We start from the raw sequence: 21,523 nt of genomic DNA, 5'->3' as shown, positions 1-21,523 counted from the left end.
TCCATTTTTGGACTTTGAGAGCTCGGATTGAGGCGATTCTTGAAGGGGTTTTTACTATATTTCAAGAGGTAAGCAACTTTTGATCGTTTTTATCTATTAATATTGAAGACCCATTGAATTTCCCAAATAGATTAGGTGTTTTTGAGGTGAAATTTGGGGATTTTTGGCCCATGTATTGGAGAGTAAGATTTGGGGATTTGAGTGTCGATTTGTGGTCGGAATTTGATGATTTTGGTATGGTTGGACTTATTGTTGAATGGGTGTTCGAATTTTGTAAATTTTGTCGGGTTTCAAGATGTGGGCCCGGGGTTGAATTTTTGAATTTGGTTAAAGAACATAGCTTTATCATATGGAATCGATTTCTATGACTTGTATTGATTGTATTAAGTTGCCTGTGGCTAGATTCGAGTCGTTCGGAGGCCGATTCGCGAGCCAAGCGCTTGTTGGAGTAGGAATTAGCGCGGTTTGAGGTAAGTAACACTTCTAAACTTGGTACTGAGGGTATGAATCCCTGGAATTCGTGTTATGTGGTTAGTGTTGAGGTGGCGCACATGCTAGGTCACGGGCGTGTGGGCGTGCACCGTAGTAATTGTGACTCGGTTGATTCTATGATACCGTGTAGTTATCAAACCTTATTGCTATTAATGTAATCCTTACATGTTAGAGTAATTGAGCTGCAATCCATGTTAGAAATCATATTTAGGCTATATTCTTATTCCATTGGAACCCGCTGAGATCATTTCTATTGTTGAAATATTTGCTTAAACTGCAATTTTATACTCAGTCACATTCATCATTTGCATATCATATCTTAGTCTCTGTTGTCATTTATTGTTATATCATGTTATCATTGTTCACGCTGATTGGAATGAGATTTGTGAGCCCGAGAAACTGGAGACATTGATGACTGAGTTGGGGCCTGAGGGGCGGACTGTGAGTGATATTGATGGGATTAGGCTGCATGCCGTAGCAAGTTCTATTGATTCATGATGGGATCGGGTTGCACGCCGCAGCAGGTATTACTGATTCATGATGAGATCGGGCTACATGCAGCAGTAGGTTTTATTAACGCCTGGGCAGGATATGCCCCTCCGGAGTCTAACATACCAGTAGTGAGCGCAGGTACCGTACAATGCTGAGTGATTGAGTGTGATGAGTGAGAGTTGAGACAGTCAGATTGAGTACTCTGAGAGCGTAAGTACATGTGAGTATCACTGTGATGCATTGCATTTAACATGGATATTTATTTATGTCGGCATAGAGATGTAACATACCTCATGCTAGATATACTTGGCACATTTTACCGGTATTGAGGTTAATTGTCGAATTTGAAATCATGTCTATATTTTTGTACTATGTAAAAACTGATTATGAGATTTCTCTAAGTATTACTATCATTTTCCTAATATACCATACTGTTATTATTTGGATTTGGACTGTACCTTTCTGGCTTGTCATTGATTTCAGCCTAAGGTTAGGCCTATTACTTATTGAGTACATTGGATCGGTTGTACTCATACTACTCTACACTTCGTGTGCAGATTTAGGTACATCTGGACCTAGTGGTTGCTAAACTTGGAGCATTATCTGCTTGGAGACTTTTGAGGTAGCTTCTTTGGCATCCGCAGACCTCAATTCTCCTTCATTTCAATTTATCTAGTACTGTTCTATCTTTCCAGACAGTTGTATTAGAAGTTTTGACTGTGTTGTCATATAGTAGCTCGTGTACCATGTGGCACCCGAATTTTGGAAATTTTGTATTTGGGTCGTAGTTATTCTTATCAATTATTTATGAGATTATTCACTGTTAAACTTATTTCGGCATGTTTACAATTTTAAAATGTGTAGTTATTTGTGATTGTCGGCATACCTAATATTGTGATAGGCGCCATCATGACATGTGAGATTTTAGGTCGTGACCATTGTTTCGAGAATTAATGGTTGCAAATATTGATTCATGCCTTTTTGACTAGGTTCTTACTTGAGAAAGAGAGACCTAGTCTAGAAAAACTTAGCTAAATAGAAATTGGGCTAGTTAAGATTTTGGCTAGCCTAATTAAAGGTTTTGAACTAGAGATAGGGAAAATCCGACTTGAGCTCATATCAACTACTTGACTTGATACCCAATTGGGATTGAGAAAGCTAATCTAAGCAAAATCACTCTATGACCAAGAGGTATTGAGTGGGTAACTAGAGTTGAGAGCTGTAATACACCCCGATGACGAAACAAGCGTTATCATAATTAACGCATTAAGGTAATACCTAAGTGAAGGTTACATCCCTATGCCTTTTACCCTTTTTGAAAAACAACAAAAATAATTACTCAATCTCTAGTTTCTTTTCTCTAGTTAATCTCTAGTTTCTTTTCTCTATTAATCATTGCATGGTTATCCATTTTGCTTCTGTACTTCAAATCTTGTTGTTCTTTCTGTTTTCACCATTTAATTTCAAAAGCCCTAATCATGGAGTCACAGACCAAAATGTGAAACTTGAATTCGTCTGGCCTTTCAAATCGAAGCAAGCATGAAGACATTAGTTGGCTTCATCATTAATATTCGATATCCAGAGGTCAAATGTAATGATCTTTGGGTATTAGGGTTCCGACCGATGGTCTCTCATGCTTCAACAGTTGATCTCTCACTTCCCATGCCCAGGTAATTATCTATCACTGTTTTTCACCTATGCTTATCTCTGATTTTCAATCAATCGTGCTCACATCATCAACTCTCCGTCATCTTCCACCATCTAGTTTGAATATGTGAACCTAAGGCATTGAATTCCACTATAAATAGAGCCTTCAATGCTCTCACCTAACAGATCTTACAAGAGCTAAGAAACCTAATACGAGCACCAAAAACCACACTAAGATTTCAAAGTTTAAGCTCTCTTATTGATTTATGTTTCTTTTTTGTTTTTGTGTTCTTTCACTGTTTCAAAGCTTGAAATTTTGGTTTCTAGACGGCTACGTTAAACCTTTGTTTGGCATGTTGCACATAAGGAGGTCAGTATACCTCCACTCCTTCTTTTTTGATTATCTTATTCGAAATCATGAATACACTGTTGTATTTCTATTGACTGCTTTCGTTTATGATGTTTGTCATTAGCTTATAACTGTTTGTTCCTGCTCATAATGATTTGTTATTGATTTATGACTGACTGATATACTTTTATGTGTCTTGAACCAGTATTGATTGAACAATTATGCGACCTTGATGACTGTTATTCTAAATCAAACAGCCTATGCAATTAAGATCCTTGACGTGCCTTAATGACTTTCCATATTTATCTAGACTTCATATTTCTTTAATGTTCTGCTATGGTCTTCATATCTATCACACAATTTTCGTTTAGTGTAGTATGTTGTTCTGTATTTGAGGTTGTTGTTTGATGACTTTAACTAGAACATACATGAATTCTTAAGGTTTAATCCTTTATCACTTAGTTGGAGTATATCAGTCTAAGTGTTTAAGTTGCTTTCTTTCTTCACTAGAATGTTTTTTTAATTCTGAAACAACCTTTGAGTCATTACTGTGAAAGTCTTGTATCTTTATTTAACTGTTAATCACATCTGTGAGCCTTATTATATGAAGTAATCTCATTAAGGTAACTAGGCCAACTCTAATGAACTTCAGTAACTATTCTTGTGTGTATTCTGTCATGATCAAGTCATCTCTCATGAATTAAGCTATAATCATATTTGTTGTGGCTGAGTATTAATTATTATGCCAGTAGGTTGAATAGAACTCCATCATGTTCGGACCATCACCCCTTTATATGTACAGCTAAGTTAAACCTACTTAGTATAAAGTCTCCCTTGTCTTGAACTTCTTTAATGATATTATTGACTTGACTTCATAAGGTTTGAAACTCAACCATGTTTGTAAAGTCATAGCCTTGGCTCAAATATCTTATGTATGCACTTGAATGAAAGTTTTGCATCCATCTTCGTTTGTCCTTTATGTTCATGCTTGTGCATCCAGTATCATTAAAACCTGCTGAGGTTATCTGAGTCTACTATAATCCACTATTATAATCAATGAAAGACTTTGAGATTATCTGCTTTGGTTGAATATTGAAATGTGCTTTGACCTTCAAATAAAGACAGCATGAATGTGAGATGTAGAGCTCTTTGAAAAGAAAGCAGTCGTGTCACATGATTAGGGAAATATTGGCCTGTCAATCAGCACAAACAGCTCTGTTAATGCTCTTAAGAGATTCCTAAATGAAGCTAACAACTCAACATCTAACACAAGTCAAGACCTAGTTTATGATCTCTGCTATTTGTTTTTAGGAAATCCACTAGGCAAGGTGCCTAGGGATAGTTTTTATATATATTTAAAACCAAAACAAAAACAAGATAATGTGATGCCTTACAAAAAGTAAGGGGATATCCTATGAGAATTACATAAGCCTAATACCAATTTTGAGAAAGGGATACTCAATACTGGTAATACAATTTGGTCTAATACTAACATGGCAAAGTGGTCTACTAAAATAGCAAAAACACTGCATATAAACTAGCCCTATGGAGCAATCAAAAATGTACTCATTTATCCTCCAAAGTTAAGAATTCATCGTCTTCAAGCGTATCCTCATGTATGTCCAGAATTTGGGCAGAGTTACTCGCGTGTATTGTAGCTGCTTTGGTTTCAGTTTTTCTTGTGATTGTGAGTGTAAGTAGCAGCATAATGTTCGATCATATTTCCCTCCATGTTGAGAAGATAGCCTACAAACACTAACCATTGAAACTGGCCACAGTAATTCATACTTGGTGCATTTTGCATTGCCCATCATTGTAATTTCTTGTTGCCCAAGCAAGTTGACATCCAATTGTCGTGTATGATCCTTGTTAGTGCCCAGAAAATCCAGTCATATGATTCATCCTCTAATATCCTAGATAGTAGTTTTACATGGTATTTCTTGTGAAGTTGACCCAAGGCTCCCGCATAATTGCCCAAAAGACAGTGTGTTAGCATGATACCACTCGCAATTTTGGGTTCAAGCAGTCACCCCTATACCATGTGATTTGATATCCTATGTTGGTACTTGTATCTGCTAGCTAAAATAAATTAGAATTACATTAGAGATTACACATTTTTGCCCAGGTTTTATGGCCATCAAGAAATCTGGGCAGTGGTGGCTTGAACTGGTCAGCTGCATTATGTCTTGTTGTCTCCATGCTTATGCTTACCATCAACACTTGTTCAAGGGAATGAGTACAAAGTGCTAATACCATGCATTGAATTTGTGTTAAATGGTAATACATGGATACAGTAACATCTCCTACAAAAAAGAACACATCGTTAGTAAAAAGACTGCTCACTATGCTCTCCTCCATAAGGATTTGAACATGATGAACCAAGCCAATGAATCCAGCCTTCTCCATGGCCTTACTATTCCTCTCCTACATAAGGATTTGAGATTGATTACCCATAGATTCCTCCAGCATTTTTCCACTTTGATCCTCCTCACCTACTATCTCCATATCAGTCAACTCCTGGCAACCTTTATCCGTAAATATGGACATTGTGATTTGTCACTATTAACGAGCCTTCTACCTTGTGCATCTAATTGATCAAAATTGTTCACCTCAATAAGTCCATTATCAAGAGCAAGATTTGCTAAGTAATCTGCCAACCTATTACCCTCTCGCATAATATGTGAGACCCTAAAATTGCATCTCTCCATGATGACCTTGATCTCTTCAATGTATGCAGCCACTAACCTAGGTGTCACCCACGTACCTTCCACTACATTCTTCAATAGCATGGAGTCAGTTTGCAATAATACTTGTGTATACATGATGCACGCAGTGTCTTAGTGCTTCTAGAATTGTGAGTGCTTCAACCTCAGTATTAGTAGCCTTCTGAATTTTCTTTCCCCATGCAAACTTGACATCTCCTTCCTCATCCCTTACTACAAAGCCAATTGCGCTCTTGCCTGGGTTGCCCCTTGATACCCCATCAGTATTTACTTTCATCCACCCTTGATCAGGAAAATCCCAAACCACCTTTGTGACCTTCAAGCGTGGAGTATATCCTTCCAATAGTTGTATTATGTCTAGCCATTTGTGAGGTACATTCTGTAAACTTGGCTTTCTTACTCTGACCAGTGCTTGCAGTGTAGAAGATATCTGATATATCACTCTATTAATTGATACAGCTTTACCATATTTATAACAATTCCTTCTCTTCCAAAGTTCCCACATAATTATTGAAGGTTGAGCTTGAAATATAGGTTTAAATCTTGGTATGACCTGGGAAGTCCAACATTTTGTTATTGCTTGTTGTAATGTAAGTCCTCCATTGATATCCCTGCATTCGATAGAAAGTAGTACCTTTGTATATATTTTTTTGTGATCATGCACTCCTTCTGTTCTTTAATGATCTCATACATGTTTGCAATGTCTTGAAACTGCATTAAGCTCTCTCTCTCTCTCTCTCTCTCTCTTTCTCTCTCTCTCTCTCTCTCTCTCTCTCTCTCTCTCTCTCTCTCTCTCTCTCTCTCTCCTTTTAAATCAATTGAACCTAGTCTGTGAACTCTAAAAGTCTCTTGTTGCTACTGCTTGGATATAACAACATGCTTATTCTTAGTGAGATTAGTGTGAGGTTAATATTCTTAGAAAAAGGTGATCATGTCACTAATTTCAAAGATAGATAAGGCTGGTAGCATGAGATTCTGTTGAGCACTCTTAGGAGTTCCATTTTAATTTGAAACTTGTAGTCTTGTTGAACTCTTATTGTATCTTGTTATTTCTAACAGCATATGTAGAGGTCCTGACTATGACTATTTTGTTTAAATCCTTGTTGATGCTTTCAAAAGCTTCCAGTAGTGTTGTTAACTTATGTGTGCTAAAGACAGGAGTTGTGTTAAGCTAATCAGTGCTTAGTCTAATTAGGGGTTGTCAAGACAAATACATATGTATTCATAAATTATTGAAGATTTGAACTATGTGCTCTTTCTCTATCCTAAGATACATGATCTCAGTTATTTGGTTCTTTAGTGGTAACATGATAATATCTTTGCCTTTATGTGTGTTTAAAACGTAGCCTTTGGACCTGCTTAATATGTTAATCACCCACTTACTTTTGGAAATATGGTTATGAAAATGTAGATAAAACTGTCTTGTGCCCTTATGATATTCTGTTTGATCCTCATAAGAGAGGTGTACACTTCGGTGGTATGGTATTGTTATGGTGATTGGTTTACATTGAAAGTGCCTCATTGGCACTTAAACCTTTGGGAAAGAGTGAGTCATTAATGGTTAGGGGTATTTAAGAGTATAGTTTAACTCTTGATTGGGATGCTCTCCCTGACACAAGCATTGCCCTGGGCCCTAGAGACCCTTGTGAACTTTGAAGTGTCAGGGTATTCAAAAGGGGCTTTGATCTCGAGTGGAACTCTACCCTTAGCCCCTAATCCATTGATGTTCATTACTCCTTTTGGTTTAGTGTTTAATGATAACGAAAGATTTTCAATGTAAATCATTTACCATATATAACCTCTACATTAGTATGACCTTTCATAAAATTTAAGTACTGTTAGTTGCTATATTTTGCTCAAGTCATTTACTCATATATTTCATGTATGATGTATGTATTTAATATCGTTTCTAATGACTTTCTCTCTTTCTTTTGAACATGTACAACTATTGGGTCTGCCGAGTTCTCACAGAACTCAAGCCCAAACCCTGCATCATGCATATAAAATCTGGAGCATGTTGCTATCTATTCTGCTAATTATTGGGCCTACCTCTTTCAGGCACAAACCAGAGTCACTCTTCATCCTTTACTGCTTTATTCAAATATTCCCGCATTTCTCTTTCATCAACAACAGAGAAATCACAAGTTGAATCTTGTTTTGACTCATGCAAAATAGGGTGCAACGGGATTAGCACAACCAACCAATGTGTAGTGAATCAACTAGCCGGTGGAAACTTCATGACAATGCCTGATGCGGAGGCGTGTGACATTCTAGATGAGATGGCGGAAACGTCATCGGCTTGGCAGTCCCGAGCTACTGTTCAGCAAGGTGATCATAATATGATACACCTCGACAAAGAGTTGCAAGACCATGGGTAAGCCATTTCCGAATTGATAATAACCATGACTCAACTAGCAAAGGCCCAACTAAATCAAGTGCAAGCTCCTAAGAAAGTTCATGCTATGAAGGGAGTTAATATTTTGGTGAACAAGAAGAGAATTAGAGGACCGAGGGTCTATGAATTCAAACCCAAGTGGAGAACTATGTGCAAGATGATAGCGTTTTTTTATCAAGATGATTCTTATAATAAGGAAGAAGAGGAAGTTCAATATGTGAATAATTTTCAAGGACAAAGAAACAACTTCCAAGGCTCAAATCAACAACACTAGCGACCACAAAATAACCATGGCAATTGGAATTACAACAATCAAGGAAACTGGCATAATAACAACAACCAAGGAAATTGGAGTAGAAACAACTAAGAAAATTAGGGAGGCAACAATCAAGGTGGTTGGGTGAACAATCAAGGCAACCGGGGTCGAGTTTTTAAAGGCCCCCAATGTATCAACAACCAAGCAACCCACCTCCTTATCCTTCCCATGGTTCAAGTTCTTCAGACAATGAGATGGGACATATTGAGAATATGTTCAAGCAAATGATGGAAAAAAATGCTAATTCGAATGCTCATCTTGCCTCTCACAACACATCAATCTTTAATCTAGAAGTTCAAATGGGGCAAATCTCTCAAGTTCTAAATTCTCATCCTAAGGGTGCACTACGAAGTGACACGGTGGTAAACCCAAAGGGTGGTAACAATACGGGGCATGCTATGGTGGTTATTACAAGAAGTGGAAGAGACGGGAATGCACCCACCTCAAATAAAAGGCTACTTGTCGATGATGACCAAGTGATACAAGAAGAAGAGATCACAAAAAATGTTGTTCAAGTAAATGAGGAAATTCGGATTGATATTGATGATAGTATTGAAGAGACTCAAGAGGAGGTGAACCCGTCTAGGGATCACATCATTGACATACCGGAACCGGTAGTGCAGAAGGAAAAGGCACCATTGCCTAAGCCTCCACCTCCATAGCCTCAAAGACTTGCCAAGCAAAATGGTGAGAATCAATTCAAGAAGTTCATTCAAATGATGAAGAGTCTTTCAATCAATGTGCCATTGGTAGAAACTTTGGAGCAAATTCCCGGTTATGCAAAGTTTATGAAAGATCTTGTGACCAAGAAGCGGTCGATGAATTTTTAAACTATTAAGGTCACTCATCAAGTGAGTGCAATTGTTCATTCAATGGCCCCTCACTTGGAGGATCCCGGTGCTTTCATGATTCCTTGTACAATTGGGAGTGCCTAGTTTGCTAAAGCTCTTTGTGATCTTGGGGCAAGTATAAACTTGATGCCCTATTCAATTTTTAAGATTTTGGGAATTGGAAAACCAAGACCCACTTCTATGAGGTTGCAAATGGCTGATCATTCCATGAAGAGACTGTTGGGTGTGATTGAAGATGTTTTTAGTCCGGGTTGATAAATTTATTTTTTCGGCGGACTTTATTATTCTAGATTGTGAAATTGATTATGAAGTGCCCATCATTCTTGGGAGACCTTTCCTTGCTACGGGTAAGGCTCTTTGTGATGTAGATGCCGGAGAACTCACTTTCCGGGTTGGTGATGAAAACGTGGTATTCCATGTGTGTAAGTCCATGCGGCAACCAAATGGGAATGAGGTGTGTTCTTTTGTGGACTTGGTGACCGATGTCATTGTTGATGATACAAGTGCAACAATCAATATTGGTGATATGTTGGAGGCCGTTTTGCTCAATTTTGATGATGACGAGATGGATGGTTTCATGGAAGGTGTGGACTCTTTGCAAGGAATGGGGTCATACAACTATGCACCCCAGAAATTATCTTTGGATCTTGAGAATAGGAAGACTCCTCCTACAAAACCTTCTATTTAAGAGCTACCTACTTTGGAGTTGAAGTCATTGCCTTCACAACTTCAGTATGAATTTCTTGGCCCTTGTTCTACTTTACTGGTTATTCTTTCCTCTTGTTTGACTAACGTGCAGGTTGATTCCACAATGGCGGTGTTACAAAAGAGGAAGAAGGATATTGGGTGGACTTTGGTGAATATTCGGGGTATAATCCCTGCCTTTTGCATGCATAATATCAAGTTGGAGGATGGTGCTAAACCATCCATTGAACATCAAAGAAGACTCAATGAGGCTATGTAAGAAGTTTTCAAGAAGGAGATTATCAAGTGGTTGGATGCGGGGTTGTCTACCCCATCTCTGATAGTTCATGGACATCTCCGGTTCAATGTTTCCCAAAGAAGGGGGGCATGATTGTGGTTACCAATGATAAGAATGAGTTGATTCCTACAAGAACGGTGACCGGTTGGAGGGTTTGTATGGATTATCGCAAGCTCAACAAAGTTACAAGGAAGGATCACTTTCCACTTCCTTTCTTAGATCAAATGCTCGATAGATTGGCCGGCCGTTCTATCTATTGTTTTCTTGATGGGTACTCGAGCTACAACCAAATTCTCATTGCTCCGAAAGATCAAGAGAAAACAATCTTTACATGTCCCTATGGTACTTTTGCTTTCAAGATAATGCCATTTGGTTTGTGCAATGCACCGGCGACATTTCAACAGTGTATGATGGCTATTTTCACGAACATGGTAGAGAACTACCTTGAAGTTTTCATGGATGACTTCTCGGTGGTTGGGGATTCTTTTGATGATTATCTTGCAAATTTGAACAAAGTGATGGCTAGATGTGAAGAGACCAACTTGGTACTCAATTGGGAGAAATGCCATTTCATGGTTGAAAAAGGTATTGTCCTTGGCCATAAAATCTCAAGGAATGGAATTGAAGTTGACAAGGCAAAAAATGAGGTGATTTCTAAGCTTCCACCCCCAACTTCTATGAAGGGTGTGCGAAGTTTCCTAGGCCATGCGGGCTTCTACCGGTGCTTTATCAAAGATTTCTCTAAAGTGGTGAACCCTTTGTGTAAGCTTCTTAAGAAATATGCCAAGTTCAATTTCAATGATGATTGCATGAGGGCTTTTGAATTATTGAAGCTCAAGTTGACAACTACACTTATCATTACCACTCCAAATTGGAGTTTGCCTTTTGAACTCATGTGTGATGCAAGTGATGTCGCGGTTGGGACAGTTTTGGGGCAACGTATCAACAAAATTTTCTATCCGGTCTACTATGCTAGTAAGACCATGAATAGTGCCCAAGGCAATTATACCGTTATAGAGAAAGAGCTCCTTGCTATTGTGTTTGCAATTGAGAAGTTCCGCTCGTACTTGATGGGTGCCAAATTTAGTGTCCACATAGATCATGTGGCGCTTTGATATCTTATGAGCAAAAAAGATTCTAAAGCCCGGTTAATTAGATGGGTTCTCTTGTTGCAAGAAATTGATATTGATATCCAAGATAGGAAAAGTTGTGAAAACCAAGTGGCGGATCACTTGTCTCGTTTGGAGGAGGAGGGGAGGCCGCATGATAGCCTTGAAATCAATGGCACCTTTCACGATGAGCAACGTTTGGCAATTTTAATGAAAGAGGTGCCATGGTTTGCAGACTTGGCAAATTTTCATGTGAGTGGAATCATTCCGGATGAGTTCTCTTCAAACCAAAGGAAGAAGCTCAAGAGAGATTGTCAAGATTATTATTGGGATGAACCATACCTTTTCCGAATTTATACGGATGGGGTGATTAGAAGGCGTGTACTGGAAGAAAATCAAGCGATATTCTTAGGGCTCGTCATTTTTCACCATATGGTGGTCATCATGGTGGAGCAAGAACGGCGGCCAAAGTTCTTAGTTGTGGTTTCTATTGGCCTACTCTTTACAAGGATGCAAGTGATTTAATGAAAAGATGTGATGAGTGTCAACGGGCCGGTGGAATCTCAAAAAAAAAATGAAATGCCTCTCACAACCATCTTGGAGATTGATATTTTCAATGTTTGGGGCATTAAATTTATGGGCCCTTTTATGAGTTCTTGTGGTAACACTTACATTTTGGTCACGGAGAATTATGTGTCCAAACGAGTTGAGGTCGTTGCCTTACCCAAAAATGAGGCGAGAAGTATAGTGGTTTTTTTGAAGAAGAATATTTTTACAAGATTTGGTACTCTACGTGCAATCATAAGTGATGGGGGGTCACACTTTTGCAGCAAAGCTCTTGACACTTTACTTAGCAAGTATGGTGTTACTCACAAAGTCACGACCCAATATCATCCACAAGCTAGTGGGCAAGTGAAAGTCTCCAACTGGGAGATAAAGAGTATCTTGTCTAAAACAGTGAATGCTAATCGGACGGATTGGTCCAAGAAGCTTGATGATGCGTTATGGTCTTATCGGACGACTTACAAAACACCTATCAAAATGTCTTCATACCGGTTAGTGTTCGGTAAATCTTGTCATCTTTAGGTGGAACTAGAGCATAAGGCAATGTGGGCTGTAAAGAAATTAAATCTTGATTCGGATGTAGCCGCTAACTTGCGGGTTGCACACTTGAATGAATTGGATAATTTCCGGTACCATGCATATGTGAGTTTGTCCTTGTACAAAGAAAATATAAAATATCTTCATGATAAATACATTTGAAACAAAGAGTTCAAGGTGGGAGATCTTGTATTGTTGTTTAACTCAAGGTTGAGGATGTTTCCCGGGAAGCTAAAATCCAAGTGGAGTGATCCATTTGAAATTGTTGGTGTGACACCTTTCGGTGCATTAGACTTGATTTTGAGTCAATGGTCACCGGGTGAAGCATTAGTTAGTCAAGGTTAGAGATAGCCACATGGTGGCGGTCATTTACTTCACTTGAGGATGTTTTGACATTGGTCGTGTCGCGACGTTAAATCAGGTGCTTCATGGGAGGCAATCCATGTTCTTTTCCTTTTTCTTTTGTAGTTAGATGTTATTTGTTGTTCTAACTTGATTTGAAGTGTGCTACAGGGTTGAGTGTTACAAGCAAGAAAGGTGGACTTAAAAAGGCTAAGTGTTGAAGGAACTACGGACCGTACTTTAATTGTGCGGAGCACAAAATTTCGTGTGCCACAGTAGAAGTGCTTGTGCGGCCGCACATTTCACATGCGGACCGCACAATTGGAAGCTTTCCAAAGTGTCAAAATGCAAACTCTCTGAAGTTTGAGGCTGTCAGTACGGGGCTAATCTACGACCGCAAGAAAAATTATGTGACCGCACTCAAAACTATGCGGACCGCATATGAGGATCAGAAAAGTCAGGCCCAGGTGAAAAAGTGTGGGCTAAACTTGGATTTGTGCGGCCGCACTCGGTCTTTTTCCCTCTCAATGACTCTAAATATAAATAGGAGTTTTGATTTCATTTTACACTTTTCAACCTCCTCACAATCACTATTGCTCTGCAAGTTTTACTGAGAAATTTTCACCGTCCACCACACACACCTACTTGTGGTTACACACCTAGTGCACTCACTCTATATGGAATGCTTCATTTCATGTTAATCTTTGTGTTAGTTTAATTTTTGAAATTTTAGTTTCTATTTAGGCCATATGTTATTAGAGTTCATCCATGTGTTAATGTGCGGTAGATTTGTACTGGGTAGTTGTTAATACATGCTAAAATGGTTTGGGTTAGTTAGATTTTATATGTATACTATGTTTCCATACTGATTTGTATAGGTAATTGCAAAATCTAAGTGAAAAAGACTACTGTTCGTGAAAATTTGAAATTTGCAGCCACACTTGAATTTGTGTGGTCCGCAGTTTATTTATTCTGGGCAATAGTTAAAGGCGAGTGCTTCTGCTGTCGCACTTTAATTGTGCGAACCGTAGAATTCTGACAGAGGCTGCACTTAGGTCTGCATTATCTATCAGAGATCTACCTCTTGAGTAAACAAATGTGTGGACTGCACTTAAAATTTGGTGGACCGCAGATAAATTCTGCGGCTGCAGAAAGGCCATTGCACTGTCTTTAGAGAAGAGGCACTTGAGCCTCTAAACTGTTTTGTAAGAAGCGCGGCCGCACTTGAAATTGTGCAGTCCGCACTCCCTTTCTGTGGCCGCACATCAGAAATGTGCGGACCGCAGTTCCCATTTCCTACAACATGTTAATCTATAGTAACCCTACTGTGTCCATAATGCTCTCCATTGCCTACATGAGGCGACTCTTCTAGGGGTTGAGTAAAGGTACCTTGCACCTCAATGTGACCAAAACCATCAGGAAGAAGTCCACAGCAAGCAGAGAAAGGGTGTAGACCTCTTTGAGTCTAGCTTTTATGTCCCATCTAGGGAAGCTTCTGAGGAAAACTCCGTGTCTATTCCAGAGGAGTAGGAAGTTGCACAATCTAGGCCACATGGGAGATCTGAGCCCATGGATGTGGTTTCATCATCTCACAACACTTCTGAGGGTTCGAAAAGTTCTATCCAGGCTTCCGAGCCAGCAGCTGTTCCAGAGTCAGATACGCAGAATGTTCAGGATATCCCTGATAATGGTAGAGGAGTAGAGGGTACATCCACTAGTGTTGAGAGGTCAAAGAAGAAGGAAATATGGGAAGACAAATTTGTTAGTTTGGCTGCTTTCCCTAATTTCCGGATGTGGTGGCCGATGAGATCATTGACGCATGAGAAGTAGTTTCTGTTGAAGGATCTAGATAGATACAACTCTGTAGTGTTGAGGAATTTTAGATCGATGAAGGGTTGGATGTTGTTCACTGAGAGTAGTAGTAGATTTCAAGAAGCACCTTGTCCGCGAGCTCTATGCCAACATTTCACACATCCGTAAGGCGACAAAGGTGACAAAAGTATGCAACCTAAAGGTGAGATTTGATCAGCACACAATGAACGCATACTTGGGTTTTGAGGACTTAGAACCATAAGAGTACCTAGAAAAGTTGGCTTTGAAAGAAGAAGCCCATCCATAGCTTGCTAAGATCTTAGCACCCGGGACCACCTCTACCACGGATCAGTGCTGGGGTTTCCATTCAGCGGAACACGCTAAGCTTTGAGGAAAAAGGTTGGCACACATTTGTGTATAGCAGGATTGACCCTAGCCAGAATGAGAACATTTTGCCTATTCCCCGTGGAGTTCTAGTGGCTTCTATCATGGCCGAGTACCCGGTAAATGTGGGTGCCATGATGTCGGCCAACATCACATTGGTAGCGCAGCAGACTAATATGGCTTACCCCTATCTCAGCACTATCACAGAGTACCTTACTGATGCAAAGGTAGAGCCAAGAATAATTGATATAAAGGTGAAGCCAAATAAGCCATTTGAGTGGTTCTCGCTGCAGGATCCGACCAACTCGAAGAAGAGCACTCAGACTTCTACCACTACAGGCCAGTCTGATGAGCCGGCAGTGGTAGTTTATGATACAGTTGATATTCCATCTACATCAGCTGAACCCTCTTCTAGTGCCGCTGCTATGCCTCCACCACCATCTTCAGCTCCATCCTCAGCTCCATCCACAGCTCCTAGGGCATCCCCTACTCCAGTTCTAAGGTCGGTGCCCAAGCCTACAGCTCTATTTTCTGCTATGCGAGTTTCCCAGACATTGGTGAGTCTCAATAATTAGATGCACGTAGCTACTTCAAAGTTGTCTGAGATATCTAGTACTGTTGCAGGGCAGTCATTCACACAAGCACCGCAGGTTTCTACTGACCTTGATGAGATGTTGTGCATGATTTTGGAAAACCAGAAGTTGATCATGGACACTCTGGTACAACATGGGTCAGCTATTGAGGACTTGACCAAAGAAGAGAAAAAGCTGAGAAAGTCCCAAGAAAGCAAGAAATCAGTTGACAAGCTTAGAAGGAGGTGACCCGACTTGCGACAGCTGGGGATTTACCATTTGACATTCTGCTTGACCGAGACCAGTCTGCCCTAGATCCATCTGTACCGGTTGCACTAGTTGGCCAGTCTGATGAGCCATGCCTTGCTACTGACACTACTGATGCAGTGCGTGCGATGTTTGCTACTTCCGGCACTCCCAGATATGATGATGATGATGATGATGAGATATAGTTGGCCGAGCCAACGAGAGTTGATGTTGGTGGGGAGACTGAGATGTCCAAGGATGCTTAGAGAGTTTCATCGCCCTCTCCCTTTTCACTCTTAGTTTGGTAAGTATTGGGGACAATGCTTACTTTTATTCGGGGGGGAGGGGGGAGGGGGGGAGAGTTTATTTGATTCGCACATTTGGATACATTTGGACTGCAATAATTGGATAATTCTGTTTCTTTTCTTATTTTTAATTTATCTATCTTTAGTTATTTATTGCTTTAATTAGCTTCTTTAAATGTTTACTTTGATTTTTGTTTTGTTAGTAGCTTTCATGTTTTTCGTAGTAGTATAGATAATAAGCCTTTGTTTTTTTTAATGCAACTGTTCTTTCCAAAGGTAGTTTTGTGTGAACCGGGTGACTCTTTCCGAGGATGGATGGTGTGACAACGTACTTAAGGGAATGAGTCCATTTTTGTGTTTAGGTAATAATAATAGTAATAGTAATGAATAAAAGCCTTGATCAAGTCATTCTCTAAAAAGAGTTATTCATTCTTCATTTGGAACCAACACACTTAACTGCGTGCTTATGGTTTGAAACAAGATTTTTAAAATACAATAGCTCTAGTTAGTGACTTTGAGACTCTTGATTTGACTTTCATAATCATTGAGTGGTTTATTGGACTATTGTGATCTTTAACTTGATTGTGTTTGTTGTAGTCGAATGTGCTTCAAGGCGAAATCCGAAGTTTTCTTGGTTTGGGAGATGATTGTAGGCTTTCCTTGGTTCATTTGAGCTTTCTATTGCCAACCAATGTTGTTATCCCTAGTTAACCTCCTTTGAGCCTTTAGCCTTAATCATTTTGTAACCATGTTATAAGCCTTTACCTATTTTGTCGTAGTCCTCTCTTGGCACCTGGACCTTCCTTAACACTCTTATGTAATAAGTGGCTTAAGGCATAAGTTTTTTTTTGGGGGGGGGGGGGGGAGTTGATTAATTTGAAAGAAGTATCAAGGCACCAAAAAGAGGAAAGAAATGATCTCTATAAAAAGCGAAAGCAAGAAAAGAAAAAGAACAAAAAGAAAATGCCAAAAAGAGAATAAAAAGGAGGGTTGATAAAATCAAAGAAAAAAAGAGGCATCTATCTCTAGTATGAGCATCAAGGGAGAAAAAGAATGAATTGAACAAGAAAGAGTGATGTCAAGTCTCTCTTGCCCCCAAGAAAATGAAAATGCCTCTAAGAGTTGGTAAATGTGAGCCAAGAAATGAAAATGTCGAGTGCTTAAGGAAGGGTGTAACCACTTACCCATATGACATCCTACCCCAATCCAAAAGCCTTCATTACAACCCGAAAGAAGTCCTACTTGATTTTGAACCAAGCTTACATTAGTGGTAATCTACATGAAGCCTATGGTACTTGAAGCCTTACTTGTGACATTCTTTTCTGAGAGAAGACTGAATATTTCATTGATCTAAAAACTGAGTGCTAACTCTTGAAGTGAGCTTGGTAAATGGAAGGTAGAGGAGGAAGAGTTTGGAGTCCACCGTGATCTACATGATAGAACAAGAGTCCTTGATGAGCAAAGTCAATTCTTGAAGCTTAAGTGTCACATTAGAACTATATGTGCATAATATGTGATTTGTCACCTTGTTGAAAATGCATGAGTATTGTGGATAATTGTTGGTCCCAACTGAGTAAGAATAGCTTATCATTGACTCTCTGAAATGACCTTTCACTCTAAGGAGGTTTGAACTAATCTATTTGCTTGAGGACAAGCAAAGACTTAAGTTTGATGGAGTTAATAAGTGTGGATTTTGACCACTTATTAATACCTTCTTGCTTTAGTTTTAGTCCGAAAGTGTTGATTTATGTTCCCAAAACTAATGAAATTGTGCAAATTAAAGGAATGTTGGAGAATTGGACTTCAATGAAGAAATCTAACTAAAAAAGGAGTGTTCTGGTTCATAAGGAAAGAAGGAGCGCATCAGGCCAAAAGTGTGGTCCGCAAAAGTAATTCTATCGCCGCAGAAGAAAGCGTGGACTGCAGAATTCTCTCTGCAGCCGTAAATCTGGTGTTGAGGCTCAGATAATGGTTGGAGCAAAGTACGGACCGCACACACAAATTTTGCGGCCGCAAAACATGGTCACACTGACAAGAATTCAAAAAGTTCAGAGAGTGTACAAAACGACCAAGAGTGAAACCTTGCCAAAAGTGCAGCCGCAAAAGGAAAAGTGCGGTCGCAGAAGCTGAAGTGCAGCCGCAGACCAAATTGTGTGGCTACAGAATTCCTCAACCCGTAGAACCTAGAAAAGTGTGGACCGCACATGGAATTGTGTGGCCGCCGAATCTCCCGAAGGTCATTTTTGTCAGCGAATTTTGGACCACCATAAATAGACGGGAATCACTTGTTTAGGGAAAGTTTTATAGTTTTTTGAATTGTAGCCATTGTAGTTTACTACTTTTGGTAATTTGTGACCAATTTGGGTTAAAATCACATTAGTTTATCATTTTAATTTTGTATTATGACTTTAATTAGTTTTTCTTCTTTATTTTCTTCCAATTCTATTATGAGTAGTGAGATATTTTGTAGGGTTGTAACCCAACCCTAGTGTGTAAACCTTATAGGTAATTAATCTAATGCTTGTTTATGATTGAGTGTTTGTTATTTAGCCTTGTTCATGCATTATTTCTAGAATTAATGGTTGCAAATATTGATTCATGTCTTTTGACTTGGTTCTTACTTGAGAATAAAAGACCTAGTCTAGAAAAATATGGCTAACAAGAAATTTGGCTAGTTAAGGTTTTGGCTAGCCTAATTAAAGGGTTTGAACTATATATAGGGAAATACGAATTGATCTCATATCAACTAATTGACTTGATACCCAATTGGGCTTGAGGAAGCTAATTTGGGTAAAATCACTCTATGACCGAGAGGTATTGGGTGGGTAACTTAGAATTGAGAGTTATAATACACCCCGATCATTAAAACAAGTGTTATCGTAACTAACCCATTAGGCTAACACCTAGGTGAAGGTTACATCCCTAGGCCTTTTACCCATTTGAAAAACAACAAAAATAATTACTCAATCTCTAGTTTCTTTTCTCTAGTTAATCATTGCTAGTATAGATTGCATAAGTAAATTACAAAGCCATCTTGTTTGAAAGTGTAATTGAGCTATTTAATCTACGCTCATCAAGTGTACACACTAACACTCACATTTAATTCCCTGAGAAAATCGACTCCGGCTCATTATTGGGTATTATTCTTCCAATGATCATTTCCACTCATTGTTGAGTGTAGATTGGGCGTGGATCAGGTCGTCCACTCATATTTCTCTCTTGATGGCGGACACGCAGGTTGTGAGAGATCGATGGGTTTCTAGTTGATTGTGATGTGGGATCCTATGTGATGAGTTATTGAGCATAAAGGTAGAAGCTTAACCATTCGAGTGATCCTTTATGCAAATTCATGCATTTACATGCATTAATTACGCATATCATCTACATATGCTAGTTGATGCATTTTACACATGCACGAGACTTAATAGTGGGTTGTTGGACACTTGGAAAGTGTCAAATTACTATAAAAAGAGAGTTATCATCATACATTGAAACGTTAGACTCATAAATGTGATATTTGAAAACTGATATGGACTTGGATCATTGTTATGTGAGTATGAGTATTTGAGCGCACACACTACTTGGTACATGTCTCTTTGTGTGCGGAGCTGGTGCAAGTTATATTTGCTTGATCTGTTTAATTGGAAAAGCTTGTTTATTACCTTTCCCTAGTTGTGCACTTTTATTATTGATATCTATTATCCTGTGATTGCCTCCCTGGATATTTCTTTGTATTGTACATGTTATTGAGATGCACGCGTCATGTAAAGTGAGTGTCTTTTGACTTAAAGACCTCGTCAATGCTTCACCGAGGTTAATCAAAATAATTATTGAGTATTGGGTTGTATTTGACTAAATTCGAGTTATTTGGTGTTGGATTTGAACGAAAAGGTGTATTTGACTAGATTCGAGTTGTTTGGTCGATTTGGACTTGGTTTTGGAATCTAATTTACATATTTGGACTCGTGAGATTATGCGTAGTCGGGATCTACCCCTTGACTGGGTTTTTGACCATGCAAGCTTGGGTTGACTTTTGGGAATTTGATTAAAGATTGAAGCATTATTGTTCGAAATTGATTCATATGGCTTTGTTTGACGTTATTGAATTGTATTTGATTAGATTCGAGTTGTTTGGTGTTGGATTTGAATGAAAATGTGGTTTATTGTTGATTAAAGCTTGTCGGGTGTAGGTAAGTCTCTTCTTTATTCTTGTAAGAGCGAATTCTCCCTATTAGGCAATATATGTGTTATTTGCTACTTGCTTTATGTGCTTCGTATATGCGAGGTGACGAGCGTATATCCGAGGTTAGGTTATGACCATAGCCAGTTAAAGTTGGGCATATATTAGGCCTTATTGAGACTTTATGAATTGTTATCCATGCCATATTGATGCTTTGACTACGTGATGAATCTTAAAACATGCTTAGAGAGTATGTTAGGATTATGACTTGATGATTTGAACTTTATGGACTTCGTTCACTGTGTTGGACTTTCTACTTTAGCCATATTTATGCAACTGCCTTGTTTGACTTATGATTTGAGATTATTGGCTCTTGTTATTCATATTTGATATCATGATCGGACTTTAGAATAATAAATGAATATGTTGAAGTTTTGAAAAGTTGAATTATATGAAAAGCTATAACTATCTCTTATTCATGTTATTATTCATCCATATTTTTATAATTATGCCCTGGTGCATCTTTATCATATCATCTCATATGCATATACATGAGTTGGAGAGTTGGATGTTGAGGAAAGTTGAGAATTTTGGCACCAAAGACATTATGAGAGGATATGATTATTGATGAAATTCCTATTGGACCGGGTTGCATGGTGCAACAAAGTTTGGATATGGATTCGTCCCTCCATAGTCAGGTGATTATCCATGTCAATTTGAGCCTTGTGAGTGCTAGCACCATATTGGTGCTTGTTTGGACACTTGGCCAGTATCAAGAATATGGGTTTGTGTTGTGAGATATCTAGATTGCATCCTGAGCATGCATTAGTAGCCTAAACTCATGCATTGGCTCTTATATACATTGATATTTGATCATGAGCGTGCATCAGTGTGTGCGAAGTTTGTTTGTAATCCAAAATGTCTAAGTGTTATTCTGACATGTCCGATGAAGTTGGAATGTTTAAAAGTTAAGAGATGGATTTGATCTTTGATTCTTGGTTTTATCATTGTTTTTTATCTTAGGAGCATTGCAATAAGATTGGATAAAGTATTTGGACTTGTTGGTATGGTTGGACGGGGTCCCGTAGGGCTTGAGTGTATTTCGGGGTAGTTTTGGATCATTTCGGATAAGTTTGCTCTGTTGCTTTTTTGGTGCCTCTGATGAGCTTCACGATCGCGGAAGCATCATCGACAAAGCGTAGTGTGTTTGGGAAGCTATGAGCTT

The 21,523-nt window shown here is 38.9% G+C and overlaps 2 protein-coding genes across 2 annotated transcripts; one reads left to right on the top strand and one right to left on the bottom strand.

The window, feature by feature from the left end:
* Positions 1-5,773: 5,773 nt before the first annotated feature.
* On the bottom strand, positions 5,774-6,208 carry LOC138892207 (uncharacterized). The gene has a single exon (XM_070175912.1). The coding sequence runs from the start codon at positions 6,206-6,208 to the stop codon at positions 5,774-5,776; it is 435 nt and encodes a 144-aa protein (XP_070032013.1).
* Positions 6,209-8,542: 2,334 nt separating this feature from the next.
* LOC138892206 (uncharacterized) lies at positions 8,543-11,362 on the top strand. Its single transcript, XM_070175911.1, has 4 exons — positions 8,543-9,028; positions 10,065-10,121; positions 10,607-10,792; positions 11,015-11,362. Exons 1-4 carry the CDS (start codon positions 8,543-8,545, stop codon positions 11,360-11,362), a joined length of 1,077 nt encoding a protein of 358 aa, XP_070032012.1.
* Positions 11,363-21,523: the final 10,161 nt, after the last annotated feature.

This window comes from Nicotiana tomentosiformis, chromosome 5, assembly GCF_000390325.3.
Source record: "Nicotiana tomentosiformis chromosome 5, ASM39032v3, whole genome shotgun sequence".
Taxonomy (NCBI): Eukaryota; Viridiplantae; Streptophyta; class Magnoliopsida; order Solanales; family Solanaceae; genus Nicotiana; species Nicotiana tomentosiformis.
This window is presented reverse-complemented; position numbering and strand designations above follow the sequence as displayed.